The 22,307-nt window shown below is 56.9% G+C and overlaps 2 protein-coding genes across 11 annotated transcripts in view; both read right to left on the bottom strand.

Annotated features, from left to right (window-relative positions):
• CPEB1 (cytoplasmic polyadenylation element binding protein 1) overlaps positions 1-7,296 on the bottom strand; it is a 39,035-nt gene extending 31,739 nt beyond the window's left edge. For 3 of the 9 annotated variants that reach the window (XM_027698074.1, XM_027698072.1, XM_027698071.1), the window contains exons 1-2: positions 7,176-7,296; positions 1,739-1,916 (exon numbers count right to left, since the gene is read on the bottom strand). In XM_027698074.1, the coding sequence (XP_027553875.1) occupies positions 1,739-1,916; positions 7,176-7,190 (193 nt within the window). In that variant the 5' untranslated portion in view covers positions 7,191-7,296. Of the gene's footprint in view, positions 1-1,738; positions 1,917-3,180; positions 3,369-4,463; positions 4,597-6,778; positions 6,796-6,825; positions 6,929-7,175 lie in introns of those variants that run through there. The other 6 variants (XM_027698073.1, XM_027698076.1, XM_027698084.1 and 3 more) reach the window with 6 other exon arrangements.
• Positions 7,297-9,603: 2,307 nt separating this feature from the next.
• Positions 9,604-21,157, bottom strand: AP3B2 (adaptor related protein complex 3 subunit beta 2). 2 transcript variants are annotated; one of them, XM_027698096.1, is made up of 27 exons: positions 21,008-21,157; positions 18,343-18,418; positions 18,177-18,251; positions 17,952-18,047; positions 17,713-17,873; positions 17,517-17,583; positions 16,745-16,927; positions 16,452-16,628; positions 16,118-16,215; positions 15,791-15,845; positions 15,575-15,646; positions 15,355-15,417; positions 14,993-15,125; positions 14,801-14,910; positions 14,549-14,725; positions 14,278-14,464; positions 14,058-14,176; positions 13,736-13,847; positions 13,158-13,365; positions 12,912-13,083; positions 12,769-12,823; positions 12,237-12,343; positions 11,875-12,106; positions 11,679-11,763; positions 11,096-11,193; positions 10,281-10,419; positions 9,604-10,050 (listed from the first exon to the last, which is right to left on the bottom strand). In XM_027698096.1, the coding sequence occupies exons 1-27, from the start codon at positions 21,118-21,120 to the stop codon at positions 9,900-9,902; spliced, it is 3,321 nt and encodes a 1,106-aa protein (XP_027553897.1). In that variant the 5' UTR covers positions 21,121-21,157; the 3' UTR covers positions 9,604-9,899. The 2 variants fall into 2 exon arrangements, with proteins under 2 accessions (XP_027553897.1, XP_027553896.1); XM_027698095.1 differs by having other exon boundaries at positions 16,452-16,631.
• Between the last annotated feature and the right edge of the window lie 1,150 nt (positions 21,158-22,307).

Here is a 22,307-nt window from a genome sequence, read left to right on the forward strand (position 1 = left end):
CAGACCTAAACCCAAAACTTCACAGGATGAATCTGCCATAGAGGGTGGAGACAATTCCCCTATCAATCAGGTTAACTTTGGCAAGTAAGCTGAAACTTAATTAGGAAATATCCTGAAAATGTTCTATGACACTATGAAATAGTCCCATCCCAAATGGAATAGGAAGGGCTATAGCTAACATTTCTACAAGACAGTCAGAAACAACTCTTTCAGGAACTCATTGTATGGAGATAAAGGAAAATACTTTGGTTTATTCTTCCCTTATGCTTCCAGTGCATCCAGATCAGATACAGCACTGACTCCCACTGTGCCAGAGGACAAAAAAAGGTCAAACCAGCTCAGTCCAACAGCAAATCTCTAGAAATGCACCACTAACTACACCACTGAGGTGAGTTAGTTAGCATTCACTACTCAGCTGCTCAGGAGTACCCAGTACATCCTCCACTGCCACCTTACCAGGCATGCTTCAAGCACTGCTGGCCATAGATCCAGCCCTCGAAGCCAACGGATTCACTTCCTCTGGTATTTCTGCAGCGCCAGCACGGGATCACATGGCTGGATCAGCCCCTGGTCCACAGTGCTAAGCCCTTCAAATACCCAGGAGATTAAGCTGCACTGGAAGTCATCTGGTAGCAGTCATTTCACTAGCCCAGAACAAAGTTACACTGCACAGGCATCAAATAGACCTACAGGGTGCCTAGACACCTGTTTGGAGCTTTTTTCCACACATCCATCTGATTAAAACTTGGGTTTATCCATGAGCCCAAGCCAACCCCGTCTCCAAGTGACTGCAGAGAAAGCTGCTCTGCCCACAGCAGCCTGCAAGGTCACCAGCTGGGGAGTTTAGCCCTTTACTTCCCACTTTGTTTTGGGACACATCCAGAGGGTCGGTTTGTTTCCAATAATGGCCAAATGTTTATTGACCCTATAATTCAAAGGCTAGAGAGGCAACAGCAACCTCTTTCAAGTGCCCATATCCTTGGCACAAGCACCGTTGTTCAGAGTTGCTTTGGCAAGAGGAACATCAGGCACAGGTACATTTACTGGCAGACCTGGGCTGCTGCAAAGGGACAAAAGCATGTCCTTCACTCAGATAAAAATAAGACCAGACCCAACGCTCTTTGCTTTGGCACAGAACTTCTGTTTTGAGGCAGCAGAAGATGCCCACCCCCCTCAGCCTGGAGGAAACAAGACCTTGCAGCACTGATTTCATCACACCAGGCTTGCTTTGCAGGAAGGTCTGCACCCATCTGTGCTGCTTTGGTGTGCTCTTAAATACAGGTTAACTGACCTGTGGCAAACATGGTTATGCAAAATTCTTTTGAAATTTCAATGTATGCAGCAGATCAGCCTCGCCAACCCTGCAGGGGGATGAATCCTGCCTCCAGGAGAGGGAGGCTAAAGGAGTCTGCTGGAATCATCCACACCAGGAGTTGGCAGGTCAGGCAGCAAGAGCTCACATCCTGCCCACACAGTGACCTGCAGCATCACAGGGAGGCAAGCAAGCCTTCCCAGGCATCTCCACAGTGCCAGAGAATACATGGGTTATTCATTTCAAGCACACAAGCGAAGCCTCTCAGCACCAAAACAGCATTAACCCTGACTCCAAGCACCTCTGATCACAAGCACATGACAGCACCCATCCCACCAACAGCAACCACCGCCACCACACATTCACCAGGTCCCACCAAGTGCTTCCCCCCCTTTGGCCCCCCTCCATCCCAGCCACATCCATCACCTGGCAGGGTGTCACATTTACTTTTTGTGACAGGCGTGGTGCAGACTCCACTGAAATCCAAGGAGTTGTCCAACATGGCATTTATTCGGCGGAATATATCTGCATTGCTGCAAGTGGAAAGTGCAGGGGCATTTGGGCTATCCCAGCAGTCTCTGATGCTCCTCCCAGGATCTTCCTTCTGGTAAAAAAGAACAAGTATTTGTGTCAAATAGGCAAGTACTCAGCTTTCGACACGTTGTGGAAAGCTGGAGTGCCTCCAGTACTCACATTAGCTTTCGCTACAGGTCTCAGCAACACTCAAGCCCAATTCTTGGCATTAAAGAAGCAGTTAAGCAAACGGGTCAGCAATTTGTCAGCAACACACATCGAAGCAGACTGCCTGCCACACACACAGGTACCAGGGATGGGCTCCTACAGCCACAGCACCCAAACTAGTTGGGCTGTGAACACAGCTCCCTGCTCCTGTTCTCCAGCACATGACAACGCTAAAGTAGATCTGGTAACAGACCCACACGCCTTATTCCCAGAATCAGCTTCCTGACACTGGGGAACGGGGGGATGCTCGTGGTCAAGGCAGACACCACAAAGGACCACAGCAGCTTCTATGCACAGCAGAGCAGAGTAGGGCTCACCTCCCCACCTGCGTTAGATTTCTAAACATCATCTTGGAATGATCCAAGTCAACAGCAATCACTTCAGAAAACAGGTTTGCAGAAAAAAAACCCAACCCAAAAATACTGCTTCCCAGCTAATCAAACAGCCCCAAATCCTGAGGAACGGCAGAGGATCAAATCCTGATCTTCCCTTCAGGCAGCAGCTCCTACCCACAAAGCAGGTTACCCCAAACCAGTTCTGCTTTAGCACAACCCTCCACAGGCACGGATCCACCAGCATCAAGGTTTTGGGACCATCCTAAACAAGGACTATCTCTTCTAAAGCTTGTGCACGGGAAGGGTCAAACCCCTCCTGCTCCCTGGTGCCGGTGCAGAGAACCAGGAACAGCAGATGCTTCCACGGCTCTGCTCACAATCCGCTGACATCCAGGATCTTTTGGAAGCAGCTGCACCACATTCAAACCTCTGCCAATCAAGAAACCGCTAAACATGACCTCTCCCAGCATTTCTGGGCCAAGAGCAGGTCTGCCCGCCACCCAAAAGCCACTGCAGGACTCTGCTAAGCAATCGGTATCGCCGGCGATTAAGACCCGCATTAAAGAGAGGAGCAGGGAGGCACAACCTCGCCAGTCCTGGCCTCCGGAGCACAATGCCGGCTATTAAGCAAATCAAGTTAAAGAACTGAACTGCAGCGAGGCTGGCAAACGAGCCCCTGCTCCTCCAACACACTCTAAAGCTCTAAATTGGGCCATTTGTACTTGTCAAGGAGACATTTAATACAGGCACCACCTTTTGGATGTGTTCCTGCAAGTTTCGGGCCTCACTTACCCCACAGTTCTGCTTCGCTCGCAAGCAAGTCTGAAGCGCCGAGCTGGTTGTACTTCCAAGTGACCCCTTGGTGATCTTTCAGGAGGCAGGTCTACACCGGCTTTCACGCGGAGAGGGCGATTTTAGCCCGGCCCATGTCTGGGACTTGCATTCCACCCCTCACCTCCTCATTAGGAGCACTTTTACTGCCATAATGCTCGATCTGACAGTTTTCTCCACCCCACCCCCCCCACCATTTAACTAAAAAGCAGACGAAACCCAGTCCTGGAAGCAGCAGGAATAAGCTACTGCATTGTCAACTCGCACGATGCCTCCTGGCGGGACCTGAACAATTGCTGGAGAACTACAGCCCATTTAGGACTATTAACACCTTTTCAGCACTGAGGGCTGGGATTTTTGGTTATTGAAACGCTCAGCCCACCCCCAGACAAGGTCCCGGGACTCCGCAGGAGCATTTCCAAACGCAGAACAGGTATGGCTGAAAGCGAGCTGCAGGCTGAGGGAACAGGCAGAGCAAGCTTTAAGTCATCTTTATAAAAAGCAGCTGGAATACAGAAGCTCAATTTACAAAAGTATTGCCAGTCGTCTTTAATAAAAAGAAGCGCCGCATCAGGCTGCCTTGGCACAACTGGGGAACTCCACATTCTACTCCTGTTCCTGCTAAAGAACCACTTCCAGCGGGAGGCAAAGCTTTTCGCTCGGAGTCTGTGCTAGCGAGACAAAACAACCCCGAGCAGCCAGCCGAGCACCCCACCCATTGCTGCTCGTTTAGCCTCTGATGCTTCCCACAACTGGCAACACCAGTCCTGCTCCAAACAGAACAGAAACCAGCAAGAGCACAGCCAAGGCTTTCCACAAAAATCCCTTCCACCACAGAGCTTTTAACCTCAGAGTGTCAGGGATATCCTTGAGATACTGCAAGCATCCTGGACACAGGGAGTTGGCGCCCAACCCCACGTAGGAAGGGGCTCGTTGCTCACCCTCCTCCCTCGACCCCTGAAATAAAGCTACTCCTTTGAGAAGGGCTCTGGAGGTCTTCAGAGCACGCAGGGCTCAAACCACCCCCAACAGCCTGGACAGGACGGTGGAAAGAGTTTGCAACGCGTAGCTAGAGAATCCACCCAAATCCTTTCTTCTCGGAAATATACCAACATTTCCAAAATATACCAAAAATACCAAAGTTCAGCTCTGAGGCTGCGTCCTCAGAGCCGGCTCCGCTCTGGCATCCCCCCACCAAGACGAGCGCTCCCGAGCCCAGCTCAGATTCGCTTTCCCTACTCCACCTTGAAGGATTTGGAAACGCTGCCTCTCCAGGGTTCCCTGGAAGTTCTTCACACGGCAGCTACAATCTACAGCTACAGCCCACGCCCCATCGATCCCCGCCGCTCCCAGAGGCACCAGTCCAGCAGCACTAGTGGGTCCAGCAGTGACCAGGCACAATGTGAGACACCCTGAGGCGTAACCAGGGACCCAACAGACATTCTCAGCCATTCCACCCAGCTACAGCTCACAATCTCCCAATCCAGAGAAACAGACAATTTTACCAAGCCCATCGAGCCGACAGGTGCTTTAAAGCCACCAGGAGTGAGACACCACTTCCTGACACCTGTTAAGACACCCACTGTCTGTTTAAGAGCTGCGAGTTTCTGGGGAAGTTCCTGATCACACACACAGAGAGGGGGAATTCAGTTCCCTGCAGCAGGCGTAGCGCCACAGAGCAAACGATCCTGAGGCTGCAGGTTAAATCACTGTGGCCGAGCTGGGACACAGACACAAGATGAAGCTCAGGCAGGAGTGCAGTCCTCCATATCCTGGCTCAGCCAAGAACCTACATCCAAGCAGGAAAATTCATCCCCAGGGCACAAGGAGGGCACTCTTAGGCTCCAGACACCTCTAGCAGTCCAGACAAGACACATGGAAGTGAGAAAACAAGCACCAAAAAACAGGGAGGAGTTTCCCCCTCCCTCAGAGTAACACAGAGGCCACCAGCAAAAGTCTTACCACCGCAGCAGAGAGCTCTTGTTTGCTGGCTGTGCATCACGAAGGTGGCAGGTCCCTGGAGCTCCCAGCCCAGCAGCCCCAAGCCAACCCCACAGCCCACATTTACCTGCAGGAGGTCCCACTCCAGGCACAACCTGCAGCACTCAGTGCTGCTGGGACTAGACACACCTGTGCAGCTAAACCCACCAAAGCTGTCCAAGGCAAGAGGAAATAAAGGCACCTCCACAGCCCCAGACGCACCTGCAGGAAACCTAGAGATAATGAAATCCCTGGGCTAGGCAGAACCTGTAGCATCACAACAGCGCTGGCACAGGATTAGGATATCCTAATCCTTAGGGAAGTCATTAAACACAGTCTGGCTGCCGGTATGGCCAAGATGTGCATTAGCTCCTGGGGATGCTGTGGAGCAGGCAAGGCTCATCCACCTCAGCTACACTGCAGCCTTTGCTTTTTATATCTTCCCTAGAAATACCACCTGGGCAGCACCATCCTGATGCCCGGAGGGTTTGCTGTAGCTATAGCTACAGCCAAGAAGGCCTTGAATCCCAAGACAAAAATCTGAGATGCTGTTAGTATGGTGCCAGTCTCAATATAACCAAGCCAAGATGGCTCTGTACTTCAACGAAAGGCAGCTCTAAAAATCCGTTTTCAGTGGTGTGTTTTGCTTCCCAAGCTGAAGTCAGCTACACCCATAGCAAAACACAACACTGGTGTAACTGTTTCCACCAAACAACATACTCCCACCCCGAGCTCATCCCAGACAGGGTTCAGCAAATTTGCACCAGCACTCCCATCATCAGCAAGGCTGAGCTTAAGGAGCTGTCCCAGGGTTTACTGTGTGAAGACGTCTTGGACACAGCTGGCTGGAATCAAAACTGGAAAGGATTTTGATGGCCTTAATTCACAGGGGAGCACTGACTTCAGGACGACACCAATTTTGCCAAAACTCCGTTTTTTAAAAGACAATTCCCTGTCAAGACAGCTACTTCTTAGTTTTGTTGCATTTTTTTTTCTTAGAGCAAAACATTTTGAAGCCATCACTCAAACAGCCTTGTACACAAGCAATACCCACAGCTGCCTGTTGCAGCACATTATCCAAGCTGAATAAGTTTTTAATTGTTTTATGGAAACTTTCAGTCGAGACAAACTGCAGCAAAGCAACAGGCTCCTGAAGCTCCTCACAAAGCCCAGTTCCCCTCTGCGCACAGCTGTACCTGCAGCCCCTCAGCAGAGCTCCAGGTGCCAGCACACACCTTGTTAGCCCATCACGCGGGCAGCCACAACGAGCATTAATTGCTTTCAGCTGGGGAATAGCGAAGGGTAAAGAAAAGAACCTGTTTTTCAGACTTGCCTCTAAGTTGCCTTTGCCCACACAGCACACGTAGGGACACCAACAACAGCCAGACACTACATGGATCTGGCAGCACCTGCTTTAAGAGTAAAGCTGCAGCTTTGTTCACTTTACACGCTAAAAAAGGCGGTTCAGAAGCACGCAGAACTACCACTTGCAACAGCAAACACTACCTCCAGCCAAAGCACGCCCCACCATCCAAATCAGAGCTCAGTACCTCCAGCCCAACCTCAACCCCCTAAAAACCCGGGATGAGGGGAACCGCAGGCACCACTCGCTCGCCGGACTGGGACCTGGTTTCCTGCAGTGTTTCCCTGAGGGCAGCGCGGGGCAGTTGATGGGTTCCTTGAGGCTGAGTTCCCTCACAGCCCCGCTCCCCCGGCGGTACCTCGGCAGCGGGACCCCCTCGAGTTGGTCCAAAAGAGAAGGGGAATGCCATCCAGCGCTTTGTACAGGGAACGGAGAAATCCCGCTCTCCTGCGGGATGGGGGTCCCCGGCCCCTCTCCACCGAGGGAAGCGGGGGTTCCCACCCGCCCTCCTCACGGGTAAAACGGCGGGAAACACCCTCCCTACAGCCGCGTGAAACCACGTGGCGGGGGCGGTTTCACGAGGCTCGGGACGGCAGCACGTGGTCGCACTCACCGGCGGGAAAGCCATGGGCAGCGCTGCGTGGGGGCGGTCGGTCCGTCCGGGAGGATGCGGAGGGCACACCGGGGGCAGCGGGGCCGTGCCCGCCCCGCCGGCTTTTATGGGCCGGGGGGGGGGGCGGGCGGGAGCGGGGGCGGGGGGAGAGGGACGGGGCGCACCTGAGGGGAGGGGTCCCGGCGCATGCGCGCGGCGCGCGCCGGCCGCGTGGCACCTTGGGCGGCGCCGCCGTCGGCGCGTGCCAGCCGCGGGGGCTCCGGGGTGAGGGGCGAGGGGCGGCGCCGCTTCCCGCGCGACGCTCTGAGAGCTCCAGGGTCCCCTCAGCGCCCACCACGCCCACACACGGGATGTGGGGCTCGCTGTGCCCCCCATGAGGGGGTGGGACCCCCGAGGGGTTGAAACGGGGTCCACCCGAGGGCAGCTTCAGCACCTGACATCTCTCCGCGCATGGGCTGTGGACTGTGCTCCCCGTGAAGGGGTTGGGACCCCCCCAGGGGTTAAAATGGGGGTCTTCAAGGGCTAAAATCAGCCTCCTAAGGGAAATGGGGTGGTGGTGGCACTGTGGTGTCAGGCTGCCTCCGGGTCTGGCTGCCCCTTGCGGACACCTCAGCGCTGGCTGCTCTCCACACACAGGCTGTGGCACACGCTGAGCCCATGAGGGAATGGGACCCCCAAGGGGTTAAATCAGCCCCCAGAAAGGCAATGGGGTGACACTGTGGTGTCTGGGTGCAGCCCCTCTCCCAGGGACACCTCAGTGCTGGCAGTTCTCACATGCAGCACATGGTGCTCACTGTGTCCCACCCGAAGGGAATGGGACCCCCAAGGGTAAAAATGGGGTCCCCAAGGGCAGCCTCAGTGCCAGCAGCTCTCTGCACTTGGGCCGTGATGCTCAGTAAGCCCATGAGGAGATGGGACCCCCAAGGGATTAAATGAGCCTATCCAAGGGGAATAGGTTGGTGGTGGCACTGTGGTGCCCAGCTGGAGCCCTCCCAGCCACACCTCAGCACTGGCAGCTCTCCACAGACAGGCTGTGGTGCTCCCTGTGAGGGGAATGGAACCCCCAAGGGGTTAAAATGGGGTCCCTAAAGGGAATGGGGTTGTAGCAGTGCTGTGGTGCCTGGCTTTAGACCTTTCAGAGCCCCCTCAGCATTGGCAGCTCTTTACACATGGGCTGTGGTGCTCACTGAGCTCCTCATGAGACAGTGGGACCCCCAAGGGGTTAAAACAGCCCCTCTAAGGGGGATGGGGTAGCTGTGGCACTGCAGTGCCTGGCTTAGCTTCTCAGTGCCAGCCACTCTCCACACACTGGCTGTGGCACTCACTGAGCCCATGAGGGAATGGGACCTCCAAGGGGTTAAAATGGGGTCCCCAAGGGCAGCCTCAGCACCGGCATCTCTCCACATACAGGCTAGAATGGTACCCCCTAGGGGTTAAATCAGCCCCGCTAAGTGGAGTGGGGTGGTGGTGGCACTGAGTCCTGCTTCAGCCCTGACCCTCAGCACCAGCAGCTCTCCACATGCTGGCTTGTGGCACTCTCCCTGTCCCCCTGTGAGGGGATGGGACCCCTGAGAGCTTAAATCAGCCCCCCTAAGGGGAATGGAGTGGTGGCATCACTGGGGCTCACAACTGTATCCTCTCCCAAGATGCAAGGCAGCACTGAGGCTGCGGCTACAGCCCATATTGTTTTGGGAATGGGCTTTTCCCTGTGGAACAAGCACTTGACATCCAGTGGTTGGTGCTGCTGCCCCAGCCAGTGATTCCTCACCCATCAGAAAACATAAAGATGGTTTTATCCCGTCTCTTACCCAGAAAAAGTAGAAAGCCCCTCACCCTTTTTGCAGCAGCGGAGGCGGTTCGGGATTCAGACCTTCCTGCACGTCCTTTGCTCATCCTCTGCCTCCAGTACCAGGCCTGGCTCTGAGCTAGGCTGCAGCTTTGTATGGAGAGAGCCAGCGCTGTCTGAAATCCCACCCAGCCTGTGCTGGGAGGAGAAATCTTAATACAGAGTCAAATTTCCTTTTTTTTTTTTTTTTAAATCCCAGTTTGGAGATATAAAACCTCCCGGAGCTGGACTCAGGAATCCCTTCAGTGACACTGCAGAACAGACCCAGCCCTGACGTAGCAGGTATTTCTGCGGTCAAAGCATGAGCAATTCTGCCTTGAATAAATAGCTGGAACCCTCCCAGGACTCCTCAGATCCCTGGTTGGACCAAATGCCTCCTGCCCCAGGGGGTTCACCCTGATTCCATGTTCTCAGGAGCCAGCAGCGACGCACTCCTGGGAGACTCTGCATGTTCCCAGTTGCCTAAGGGATGGCTGGTCCTCCGATGGCCCTGTGGCTGCCCAAAGGAGACTGGCAGAGCCCAGCATGGGGGGGGTTTGGGACTGATCCAACCACTGTGCGCACAGAACAGAGGAGAATGGAGCAGGTTGGAGAAGAGCTTTATTGGGAGATCCTGGACATAATAAATAAGGGTTACACTGGGAGATGGTGGTGAGGGGCTGGGGACACGCTGTGCTCCGTGGGGGCTGGAACCTCTGCCACCCTTCCAAGTAGGACATCTCCCTGCATCCCATGTGCCCTGTCCTGCTCCTTCCTTCCAGCAGCAGGAAGGAGCTGCCTGCCACCCCTTTTGGGATCGGGGCAGGGAATGTTTTGGGAAGCGGTGTGGAGCAGAGGGAGTGGGAGGGCAGGGCTGTGGGTGTGGCGGGGCCCGGCTGTCACTGTGCCAGGGCCTGGCTGATGTCCTTCACCAGCATGGTGCCGATAACCATCTTCTCGCTGTTGATGGTCAGCTGGGCCGCGCTGCCCTCCCGCCGCTCCAGGGTGATGAGCACCAGGCTCCCACTTGTCACCGTCTTGGCTGCGAACCTGCCAAATAGTGAACACAGAGCTTCAGGGCAAGCTGTCCCCTGTCTCCCTCCCGTCCCCTGGGATGCTCCAGCGGGGACCAGACAGGCGCCTCCACCCACAGCCACTGTCACATGTGGGTTCATGCAGGCTCCTTGTCCTAAAGGAAACCCTGAGTGTCCCCACTCTGATTCAGGTGGGACCAAAGAGGTGACAGCACCTGCCTGATCCCAGTGTGGGAGTCCAGCTACCTGTACTCATTGCTGGCACCGCAGGGCACGCGTCCCACATTGGCAGCCGAGGTCACTTGCTGGACAATGGCGTGGTCGCTCCGGCATTTCTCGGGCAGTGTCAGCTTCTCCGTGATCTCGCTCATGCCCGTCAGCTTCCCTGGAGCAGGCAGCAGAGGCACTTGCCTGTCTCCAGCCACACTCCCTGCTGTGCCCTGCTTTGCCATCTCCCAAACCAAGTCCCTCCAGTTGCCAGCTCACTGTATCCTGGTCCCCCAGCACATCCCAAGCTGGCTGCCCTGCTTGCTCCTTATTCAGGATTTGGTGGATTTGGAAAAATCCTTCTTTCACAACCCTGCCCAGGCTCATCCCCATGTCCCTGCCTGGTGGATGGGCTGCTCCTGTCACCGGTAGCGATGGGGCTGGATGCTGCAGGTCACCAAGCACCCCCTGCTCAGCACAGCCCCCCATCCATGGGGCCAGGGCAGGGATGTGCTGCTCCAGGAGCATGGGAACACAGGGCCAGGGCATCCTCATCGCTCACCGGACACAGTGCTGGGAGCGCCAGGGGTGGCATGAGCCCTCCACGCCTTGTGGGGACCCAGCAGGGCCACCCCAGTGCCAGGTTGGTGACCCCAACCCGCAGGCTGGGGGTGCAGGAGGAGGTGAGGGGAACAGATCTAGTCTAGGGGCCTGTGAGCAGCCACTTACCCTCACCCGGCCGTGCCAGGTGCTCTAGGGCCACAGCGAGGGCGGCACAGGGGACAAAATTGGGGGTGAGTATCAGCAGTGGGTGCCCACGCACCGCTCTGTCCCCATCCCTGTCCCCCACTCACCCTGCTCCTTCTTGAACTCATTCTCGCTCATGAAGACGGGGGCCATGAGCTCCCCCACGGGCGGTTGGATGGAGACGTAGAAGTGGCGCGTGTGGGTGCTGGGGAGACAGTCGGGTGAGGGAGGCACATGCTCAAAATGTGTCCCCTCTCCATGTCCCACTTCCTATCCCTGCCCTGGGCAGGGGTAATTGGGGGGAAACTGAGGCACAAAAGGGCTTGGGAATAGGGGGAACCCCTCAGGCTGGACCTGGAGCTGCTGCCACCTCCTTGTCCCCTGCAGGGAGCCCAGTGTGTTTCCTGCTGTCCCCCAACCACCCCGTGCCCATCTCAGTTTCCTCCCTCCCCTGGAAGGACTCTGGTGCCTGTCCTGCTGTCCCCCATACCCTGGGATACCCCATGCCCGATCTTGCTGGGATATCCCCTGGTCTGTCCTGCTGTTCCCTCTCCCTGGCTGCTCCATATCCCTTGGAGGGATGTCAGTGCCCATCCCACTTTCCCCATCCCTGGAGCACCCGATGCCCTGCTCTGCTGTCCTCCATCCCTGGGGACACCCGTCCTGCCCTTCCCAGTGCCAGATGCTCACCACAGCTGGAAGTTTGCCGCCTGGGTGGAGTCACAGAAGTCGATGCCCATCACCACATTGGCCGTGTCCCCCGGCGCCAGGCTCTCTGGAACCACAGGGGTGCCACTGCATCCCATGTCCCCTCCACCCACCCACCCCTGTTCCCGTTCTCCTGCAGCATCACAACTGTGCCATGCCGTGCTGTGCCATGCCATACCAATCTCGGGGAACTCCTGGATCCGCATGCCGGAGAGCGGCTTGGGCTCGCTGACCCGCAGGTTCTTCACCTCAGCGTCAGTGTTGTTGGAGATCTGGATCTGGACGGCCACCATGTGGGGGTCCCCCGGGAAGGGTCGGCGGCTGAAGCAGTACTCAACAGCGAGCCCCTCACCCGCCATGCGGTGCAGCAGCTCGTAGGTCTTCACTGCTCCAAACGCCGGGCTCAGCAGCTGCGCCGAGGGACCAGCGTGGGCTGCCGAGCACACCCTGTGGCCCCTGCGGGTGACAGGGGTCCCCAGAACCCCCTGTGGGTGACAGGGGCCCTGGGAGCTCCCTGTGGAGGGCGTGGGGGGCACTTACGGTGGGTGTCAAGGAGGTGTCAGTGAGCGTGAGACCCTCCAAGTCTGTCACCAGGCTGGTGGAGACAATGCTGCTGGAGGGGATGGGCTGGGGAGGAGGGGGAGTGACTGCAGGGTGGGGAGGGAAGAAGAAAGGATTAACAGAATTCACAGCCCCATGGGGACAGCCCTGGTGGCAGCCACATGGGAACAGCCATGTGGGGACAGCCCTGGTGGCATAGCCCCATGGGGACAGCCACACAGGGACAGCCCCAGTGGCACAGCTCCGTGGGGACAGCCCTGGTGGCACAGCTCCTTGGGTGTAAGACACAACCCCCTGGGCACAGCCACACAGGGCCAACCCCATGGGCACATCTGCATGCCCCATAGCCATCCTCTGCAGAAAATGACCCCTCACCCCACCCATCCCTATCCCAACTCTGCAGCTCCCAAAGGGCCCACAAGGCCCTGGTCCCACTGGGATGGGTGCCGGTGCCTCAGTTTCCTCAGCACCACTACCATGGCCATCCCGTGTGTCCTGGGCAGCCACTCACAGTCATCCAGGTCCAGCAGGGAGATCTCCTTGGGGCCGGCCTTGCTGCTGGGGGGCTGCAGGGGGGTAGAGATGGGGGTGAATGGGGGGTTTGGGTGTCCCCGTGCTTTCCTCCAGCCCAGCCCAGCCCAGCCCTGTCCTCACCGCCTTCCTCCGCTTGGTCTCTGCCTCGGATCCTGAGTCGGAGCCAGAGGAGCTGCTCTCGGAGGTGCTGGCCTCCTCTGATGAGGTCTCAGCACGGCCCTTCCTCCCCTGCAGGGCCTTCTTCTTCTTGGCCTTCTTTGCCCCTACCTCCTCCTCCTCTTCCTCGCTGGGGCTGTGGGGAGAGCCCAGCTCAGGGGGGCTGAGGTGTAGGTTTGGCTGGGGGCACCCCCATTTTCCAGAGGGTACCTGCCCGCACTCCTCGGGGCTGCCTTCCGGGAGCCTTCCTTCTCCTTCCTCTTTGGCCTCTTCTCCTCCTCCTCCTCCTTGTCCTCTGACTGCTCCCCACTGTGTTCCTCCTCCTCTTCCTCCTCCTCGTCGTCCTCCTCCTCGCTGCCAGAGCTGGAGCTGCCAGAGCTGCTGCTGCTGCCACTCTCCTCACTGCCGGACTCAGGCTCTGCAGGGGGCACAGCTCAGCTCTGCTGCTGCATCCCACCACATCCCTCCATCATCCCACTGCATCCTACCGCATCCCATCATCCCCACTGCATCCCCCCATCCCATCACCCACTGCGTCCCATCCTCCTACTGTGTCCCACTGCGTCCACCACATCCTCCCATCCTCCCACTGCATCCCACTGCATCCCCACAATCCCCCCCTGCATCCCTACACATCCCCTGCCATGTCCCCACTATGAATGGACGTCCCCACTGCAGTGCCTCCTGTATGAGGCCCCACCATGATGACACTTTTGTCCCATGGCCCCACCATGCTGGCACCTGCCTGATGGCCCTGCAACAGTGACCTCATGCCCCTGGGCCCTCACCGCTGTCCGCCGACTCCGTGGCCCCTGACTCTCCCTCCGAGTCAGAGTAGAAAGGTTTCTCCACCTTCTCCTTCCTCTTCTCCCGGATGGTGCACTTGGTCCACTCAGGAACCTGCCGGCACAGGGTTGATGGAGCAGGGCCATCACCCATAGGTGGGGGACCCACAGCAGCCCTCGTCCCCCCTGTCCCCAAGCAGGTGTGTGAACACTAGACAGGGGACATAGGGCAGGTAAACAGCACCTGGGCACCTTCTGGGGCTCTCCCAAAATCTTGAGATGGTGCCCCCACCTTGGGCCCATGCAGCCAAGGTGCACCACGCACCTCCACATTCCTCACAGAGGGGTCAGGGGCCTCGTCTGGCCAGTCGGGCAGCTCCTGGTAGCCCACAGCTTTGGCATTCAGCAGGTGGGATAGGGAGCCCAGCTGGAAATGGTCCCGATCTATGACAAGGGGAGAGGTGGCAGCAACTCAGGGACAGCCATGCAGCACTGCGGTGACAGCTGGCCCTGTGTCCCCATGCCCTGTGACCAGGAATGGGTACCTTTGAAGGAGGACTCCAAGACAGGAGCGGGTTTTTGGGCCAGGAAGAGCTTCTTGGCATACTTGTTGAGGGCCCCGCTCTTCTCGGTGGGCACAATGAGCTGGCGGATGAAGCGAGCCCTGTCGCGGATGTCGTAATTCTGGTCGTACTTGGCCAAGTTGAGGACGTACTGGGTCAGCAGCTTGCTCTGTGCCAGAGGACACGATCAGGGCCAGCCTCTTCCTTCCAGCTGAGGAAACTGAGGCACAGTGTGGGACCACACCCCCAGTACCTGCTTGGAGTTGGTCAGGTAGAGCTTGGCCGCCAGGTTGATGACCTGCAGCTTGACGATGTCCTCCTCGTTGGTGAAGGACTTGGCCATCTTGCGCAGCACATCGGGCGCGATCTTGGGCACGTGCTCGCAGTACTCGCCGATGAGCCACAAGATGCTGGCCCGCGCCATTGGCACCTGCAAAATGCCCCTGGACATGTGGCACTGCTGCCACCCCTCAGCTCCTGCGTATCATGCAATGCCCTGACCCACCTGGATGTTGTCGGTGAGCTTGGCCATGTGCTTGATGATCTCACTGTGCTGGGCTGGCTGCATCTGCAGCAGCTTTTTGATGACCACCACGGATTCGGCCACCACCAGCTCTGTGGGCAGAGACCCGGCCTTAGCGAGGTCTTGCCCCAAGAGCGATGGAGCTCCCTTTTCACCCCCACCACGTGCACTCACCGTCCCGGTTGGAGAGGAGCTGGACCAGGCCATTGAGGCAGGTGTCCCGCACCTTCCCAATGTTGGTGGCACAGCGCCCGATGGCTTGGATGGTGGCTGCCACAAAGTCCTTGTCCATGCTGCGGATGTAGGTCTGCAGAGGCATGGGAGGCACACATGACGTGTCACCCACATGCCAGTGGCAGGCATCCCCCCTTGCAGTGGTCACACATTGGGGCCCTTTGGAACCACCCATGGGGTTGGCATGGCCTCAGCCTACTCCTCCTGATGGGGCTCTCCTCAGTCTCCTTTATGGTGGTATTTTGGCACCCAGAGCCATGCCAGGGTGACACCCTGGTGGCCTCAGTGTGGCCACGGCATACCTGGAACTCCCGCAGGATGGTGGAGATGTTGGTCTCATTGGCCAGGTTGGTGAGGACCTCCAGCTGTGGGAAGAGATGGGCAGCATGGGGACATGGTGCCAGGTTACAGGGCGTTGCTGTCCTCCTGTCCCTAGGGCTTGAGGACAGTGGACCCAAGGAAAGGGCTCCATGAAGCCCCAAAGCCACCCCTGATGGGTTCTGCTGGAGGTTTCCAGCTCACCTTGAGGATCTTGATCTGCGTGGGGTCTGTGGAGCGTATGTAGAAGCTCTTCAGGTAGGGCTCAAACATCCCCTGCATGCAGAGCCAGCAGCATTAGTGCTACCCCTGTCCCCCTTGCTGAGGCCCTCTGCAGGCTCTGGTGACCCTGTTGGGTAGCCCTCATTCTGCCCCAGAGTCAACAGGGACAACTCGTCCCACACCAAGTCCAAGACTCACCCGCCGTTTGATGGACATGGTGGCCACGTTCTGCAGCACAACATACTGCACCTCGCTGTGGGGACAGAGAGGGGGCCACCATCAGTGGGGCAGGGCTGGACCCCCCTGGCAAGTCCCTGTCAATAGGGGGCAGGACCCACCACAAGTGGTGCCATCATGATGCTGCCACCCCGTGTCTGGACTGGGCCTGCCCAAAAAGCTCTCCAACATGATGTCCCTTTGGGGATGGGCTTTTTGGGCATCTCTCCCAGGGTCTTAGAGCTCCCCATGGGTCCCACCGACTGGGGTGGAAGGGTAGGAGACCACCCCAACCCAGGCACCACAGACCTGTGACTCCGCAGGAGCCGCACCAGCGCCTTGGCGATGACTCCAACCTCTGCCTTGGGTGCCAGGTGGAAGTAGAGTTGTGCCACGGCCATCACCACCTGCAGGGACACACCTGAGCGTCACCAGTCGGCATGAGGACACCCTGAGGGATGGCTCTGTCCCCCAGGGTCCTTCCTGGCAGCACCTGGAGGAAGCCTGACCCTGGGGACGCCCATCCCCGGGTGTCCCTCGAGCACCCCAGTGTCTCCTTGGCCTGTGGGGACATCATGAGCCCAGGCTGATGGACACCACTAGTGGCCTCACAGGATGGACAGGGTTGGAGTGGGGGTCTCACCGCGGCGTTGCGGCTCTGCAGCAGGGGCTTGGTGTTGCGCAGGAGCAGGCGGTGGTCGGGGTCCATGACATAGGGCTTGCGCTTGGCCAACGAGGCCGCCTCTGCCTTGGTGTCCTTGGCATCCTCCTCCTCGGAGCCATAGAAAGCCTTCTCAGTGTTCTCCTCCAGCAAGGACTCCTGCTGGGAGATGGGACACCTTGCACCCTCCAAGAGCACCCCCCCTTCACCTCAATTCCCTGGGGGCTCCCAGAACACCTCGAGGTTCCCAGGGCACCCTGGGCTCCTGAACTCACATTCTGGTTGGGGCTGAGGAACTGAGTGCGCGCGTAGCGGGTCAGCATGTTGATGATGACCACCTGCCCCCACTCCTCCACGTCGATGAGCAGGTTGCAGAGCTTGCGGTAGTTCTTGTGGATGAGGTCGATGCGCTCTGGGCACACCTCTTCGAATGCCATCACCACACTGCCGGCCACCAGCTGCCAAGGGAAAGCCCAGGGTGACTCACTGGGGTAGTGGCATCTTCATCATGATGCCAGTTTGGTGGGGATGGTGGCATTTTTATCATGAGACTGTTTGGTGAGGATGGTGGCACCTCCATGAGGATGCTGGTTTGGTGGGGATGGTGGCATCTCCATGAGGATGCCAGTTTGGTGGGAACAGTGGCTTTCTTGTAGGGATGCCAGCTCATTGGAGATGGTGGATTCCCCCTGAGAATGTTGGCCCATTGGGGACAGCAGCATTCCCACCAGGATGCCAGTTCTGCAGGGGTGGCTGCATCTCCATGAGGACACCAATTTGGTGGGGACATCACCATCCCTGTGAGGATGCTGGATCAGTGGGGACAGTGACATCCCCACAGAGATCTTGGCTCAGGAATGGCTGGAACCCTGCATGGATGCTGGATCAGTGGGGACAATGGCATCCCCAGGAGGATGCCAGCCCTGCGGGGGTGGCTGCATCCCCACAAGGACATCAGTTTAGTGGGGACATCTCCATTCTCGCAAGGACACTAGGCCAGTGATGTCCCCAGTTTTAGGGGCAAGGGAGACACAGTGCCCTGCTCACCGTGGTCTTGTCCGCCAGCAGCTTCTCAATCACTTCGATGAGCTGGTCCTTCTGGTCTGAGTCGAGGCTGCAAGGGAGAAGCAGGGCAGGTGCGGTTGGACCAAACCCCTCCCCACCCCTGCCTGTCCCTGCCTGCATCAAGCAACTGACACCCTTCTTGGTAGCCCCAGAATTTAGGAGCTGATGCCCCTGTTACCTGTACAGCTTGGGGATGGCGTGGGCAGCCGTCTTGCGCACGTATGGAGACATGTCGGAGGCGGCCTCCTTGATGGCCAACATCATGATGGGCACGATGATGGGCACGCGGATGCTGGACAAGACCCGCAGGGCACTGGCGCGGATCAGCTGGTTGGGGTCCTATGGGGGCATGTGGGGGGCTGCAGTGGGGGCTCTCTGGTCCCCCAGACTGCCACTTGGGTCCCCAAACCTGCCCACCTTGAGTCCTCGCTGGAAGGTGGAGATGGAGAGCAGGGCCAGATCTTGCTGTTCCTCTGCGTAGCGCACCAGGTAAACATACACCAGCTTCTTCACCTGCAGGGTGAAGGTGCCACCTCAGAGCCCCTCAAAACACAGCCAATACCCAAAACTCTCCTGCAGGGAAGGCATCAGACCCTGGGGACACCCATGGATGTCACTAGGGCCACCCAAGACCTTCCTCACCTCGATGTTCTTGCAGGCAACATTTTTCACCACAGCTGGGAAGAGGTCAGAGGCATTTTTACCCCGGGCAATCATCTAGGGGGTAAAGGAGCAGTGTGACACTGGGTGGCTGGCACAGCACGGCTCGGCACCGGCAGCGGTCCCCGACGGTGACAACAACACCCACCGCCACAATCCTCTTCATGGCCTCCAGCTTGAGTGAATCCTTGTTGCTGTCGAGCATCTCCTTGAGGTCATCATGTCTGCACCACATCAGGGGGAAAAAAATTCCCATTTTTCCCCATTTTTAACCATTTTTAGTCTTGTTTTTCTGCTCCCAGCCCACCATCAGGCTGGCAATCCAACCCTTCACCATGCAGTATTTATGGGGACAGGAGTTGGGTTACAGCCAGGTGAAAGAGGAGCCGGAGGGACTGGCATGGTGCTGGCACCCAGTGCTGTCCCCATCCCAGGCACTGGGACAAGGACCCCGTCCTATGCTGGCTGTGGTTGTTACCCTACGATGTCCCCAAATCACAGGTGCCCATGACCAGCTCCATCCCAGTTTGGTTGGGTGTCCCTTTTCCCCTCATGGACACGGTGGCATGGATGTGCCAGCGCACCCTGATGCACAGCTGTTCCCCAATCCCATCCGTGCACTGCTGAAATGCCGCCAGCCTTTTGTAAGGCTCCTTGTCACCACTGTCCTCTTCTATAAGGGCCATCTGTCCTCCCCAAACTGGGGGCACCTGCAAGGCTGCATCCACCTGCATCAGTTGGGGATGGCACCCATGGGACAATGCTCATCCAGAGCCACTGTCACCGGAGGGCTGGGGGGGCTCCTTGGGGGAGTCTTACCGTGGTGGTGGCCCGGTGCCAGTGGCCACTGCAGGCTCGGTGCCGGCGAGTGGCCGCAGCTCATCAGCTCGCAGGGCGCTGTAGCAGGCTGGTTGTCCAGCCTCAGTGGCCAGCACCGGGCTTGTCACCTCCTCAGCCACGTCACCACCCTCCGGTGTTTTTGGCCGGCTGGCCGGTCCCACCGGTAGCTGCTGCAGCAGCTTCTGCACTGGCGGCAGGGACAGCATGGCTTCAGCCAGAAGTGGTGGCTCTGGGGACAGTGGCAAGGCTGTGGCCCTGCTCCGGTGCCTGGCACAGTCAGCTGAAACCTGATGCTGGGGTTGGGGTTGGATTGCAGCCTTGATTGCAACGCCCTTCGTGGTGGATGAGGCCACCCTGGGATGTCACGTCCCGAGTGACATCTGACCTGCAGCTGGGGCTTGGGGACATTGCAGGGAGCTCCTTCTGTGGGTGCTGAGCAGCTCAGTCCTGGGCAGGGACCCCACACCATGGTGGGACACCCACCTGAGTGGGGGGGTGGCATGATGGGACACCTATGGATGTCCTGCCTGGGTGGTGGGGTGACACTGAGGGGAACGGGACAGACTGGGGGACGTAGACAGGGTGGCCAGGGCTGGGGGACACTGCCAGAGGGGGTATGTGGACACTGCCAGGCTTGGGGGCAGAGGAACACTGCTGGGACACACAGCCAGGCCAGGGGACTTTGCCAGGGGTGAGAGAGGGGGAGACTTGGCCAAACTGAGGGACACTGCCAGGGGTTCAGGGAAGGGACACACTCTGAGATGGGGATGCTGCTAGTAGGTCATGGATGGGGGGCACTGCCAGATGGGGGACACTGCCAGCCAGGGGGACTGCCAGCAGGGCAGAGGTGAGGGGACATTTCCAGATTTGGGGACACTGCCAGCAGGCCAGGACTGGGTTGTCACTACCAGACTGGAGGACACTGCCAATGGATCAGGGTTGGGAGACACTGTCATACTGGGGGACACAGCCAGGGGTAGGGAGTGTGACACTGCCAGACAGGAGTACACTGCTGGAGACTGAGGGGACACTATCACACTGGGGTACACTGCCAGGCCATTGGGGAGGGGGGAACACTTGCAGAGGTTCAGGGAAGGCAGGACCCAACAACATGGGGACACTGCCAGCATGTCACAGATGGGGGACACATCCAGAATGGGGGACACTTTCAGAGGGCCAGGAGTGGGGCGACACTGTCATGCTTGGGGACACTGCCAGGGAATCAGGGAGGAGGAACACATCCAGAGGGGGGACAATGTGGCATCAGGGAGGGGTACAGAGAGGGGGGACACTTCTAGACTGGGGGCACTGGGGTCAGGGTGGGGGACATGTTCAGAGTGGGGGACACTTCCAGAGGGTCAGTACTGGAGGGACACAGTCATACTGGGGGACACTTCCAGAGGGGCAGGGATGGGGGACACAGCCAGACTGGGGACACTGCCAGGGTAGGGGGGGATAAAGACACCCCTATATTCCTGCAGCTCCAGGATAACCCCTGCCTTCCTGTGCATCCCTGCCCCCCCAGCAGCCTGCACCACGCAGGGGTGACATTTCTCAGCGCCCCCCTCCCCGCACGCTGGGGACCTCGGCTAGGGGGGGCTGTGACCCCACGAGAGCCACAGCAGATCCCGTGGTGGGAACACTGTGCCTGGGGGGGGGTGCAGAGGAGGTCCCCGCACATCCCCCCGCAACCACGCCATCTCCAAAACTCCGCGATTTTCCCACAAAACCCTCCCTGGCCTTTGCAACCTGCAGCGACCTTTGCAACCTGCAGCGACGGCGGCGTGACCGCATCCCCTGTCCCCATCCCTGTCCCCATCCGTCATCCCCATTCCCATCCCCGTCCCCATCCCGGGGACCGCTCCAGCCCTGGCTCGGGTACCACGTCCCCGCCGAGCAGGGCGGCCAAGGCCTGCGGTGGCGGCCGCCGCGCCAGGCTCCTGCCTTGTCCCCTGTCCCCGCACTGTCCCCACCTCTTGTAGTCGGAGGAGAAGATGCCGCCGCTGGCGGGGTCGTGGCCGTACTCGGGCTCGCCCAGGCTGGAGGAGCCGCCCTTCTCCTCGCCGTAGGCCGGGCTGGCGGCCATGGCGGCGGGAGGGATGCGGGATGCGGGATGCGGGGGGGGGACGCCGGCACTGATGTCAGCGCGGGAGGGGACGGGCCAGCCCCGACCTCCGCCCCGGGGCAGCGCCCGGCGGGACCGACCCCCACCGGGATTGGGATGGGAGGGGAGGCTTTGCACCCCCTAAAATGTCTCCCGCCCCGCAGGCCCCACCTCCCGCACAGGTTCGGGTGCCGGGCGGCGGGAATACAGGTGGGATTTCAGGAGAAGGAATGTTGGGACGTGGCTATAGAGTGACTAGCATAGAGCTCACACCTCATCCCAGATTAGAATCATTAAAATATATAATAATATACAAAATGTATAATTATGGTAATATACATTATTATGTACAATTATAATTAGACATATTTCATTAAATTACATTATAGTAAATTATATTGTATGTTAGGATGCTATAATATATATTATCACATCATATTACATTATATTTCATACATAATACATTATGCAGCAGACATAATATACATTTTTATATATTACAGATTACATTAATTATGCGATATTGTATATATTCTGTATTCTGTCATACGGTATTATCCATAAACCATAATCCATTCTACGTTCTACAACCCATATATGGTGTAATATATGCAATATATTATATATTATACTGTGTTGTATTATGTTGCAGATTATATTAACTATATTATAGTATATATTATATAAAATATATAGTATATTATTCAATATATTATATTATTCAATATTTTATATTCTATATTCTATCATCACAGTATATATTCTAAATTATATGCTATATAGTATATAGTATATATAATGTATGATATCTGAATGATTATATATATTAGGTATTGTATTAATTTATATTATTCTTGTAGATATTATTGAAGATATTGTAGAACATATAACATTAGCAATAGCATGATAGGTATTATTATATAGTAGATATATTATTCTATATGAACTATATTATTATATATTAAAATTATATATTAATGCGTATATTTCATGTTATTATAAATATACCTATAGATATTATATTTATATACTTTTTCATATAATATATTAATGAAAATTACAGCTATTATAGATATTATTACAGTTGGGATTTTGTATGTTTTTTTTTATTATTTTTCCCAGGGTTTTTTTTGCTATTGGCAGATATTTTCATTATTATTTTTCTGGGC

This window comes from Neopelma chrysocephalum, unplaced genomic scaffold (assembly GCF_003984885.1).
Source record: "Neopelma chrysocephalum unplaced genomic scaffold, ASM398488v2 Primary Assembly neopelma1_124, whole genome shotgun sequence".
In the NCBI taxonomy this organism is placed as follows: Eukaryota; Metazoa; Chordata; class Aves; order Passeriformes; family Pipridae; genus Neopelma; species Neopelma chrysocephalum.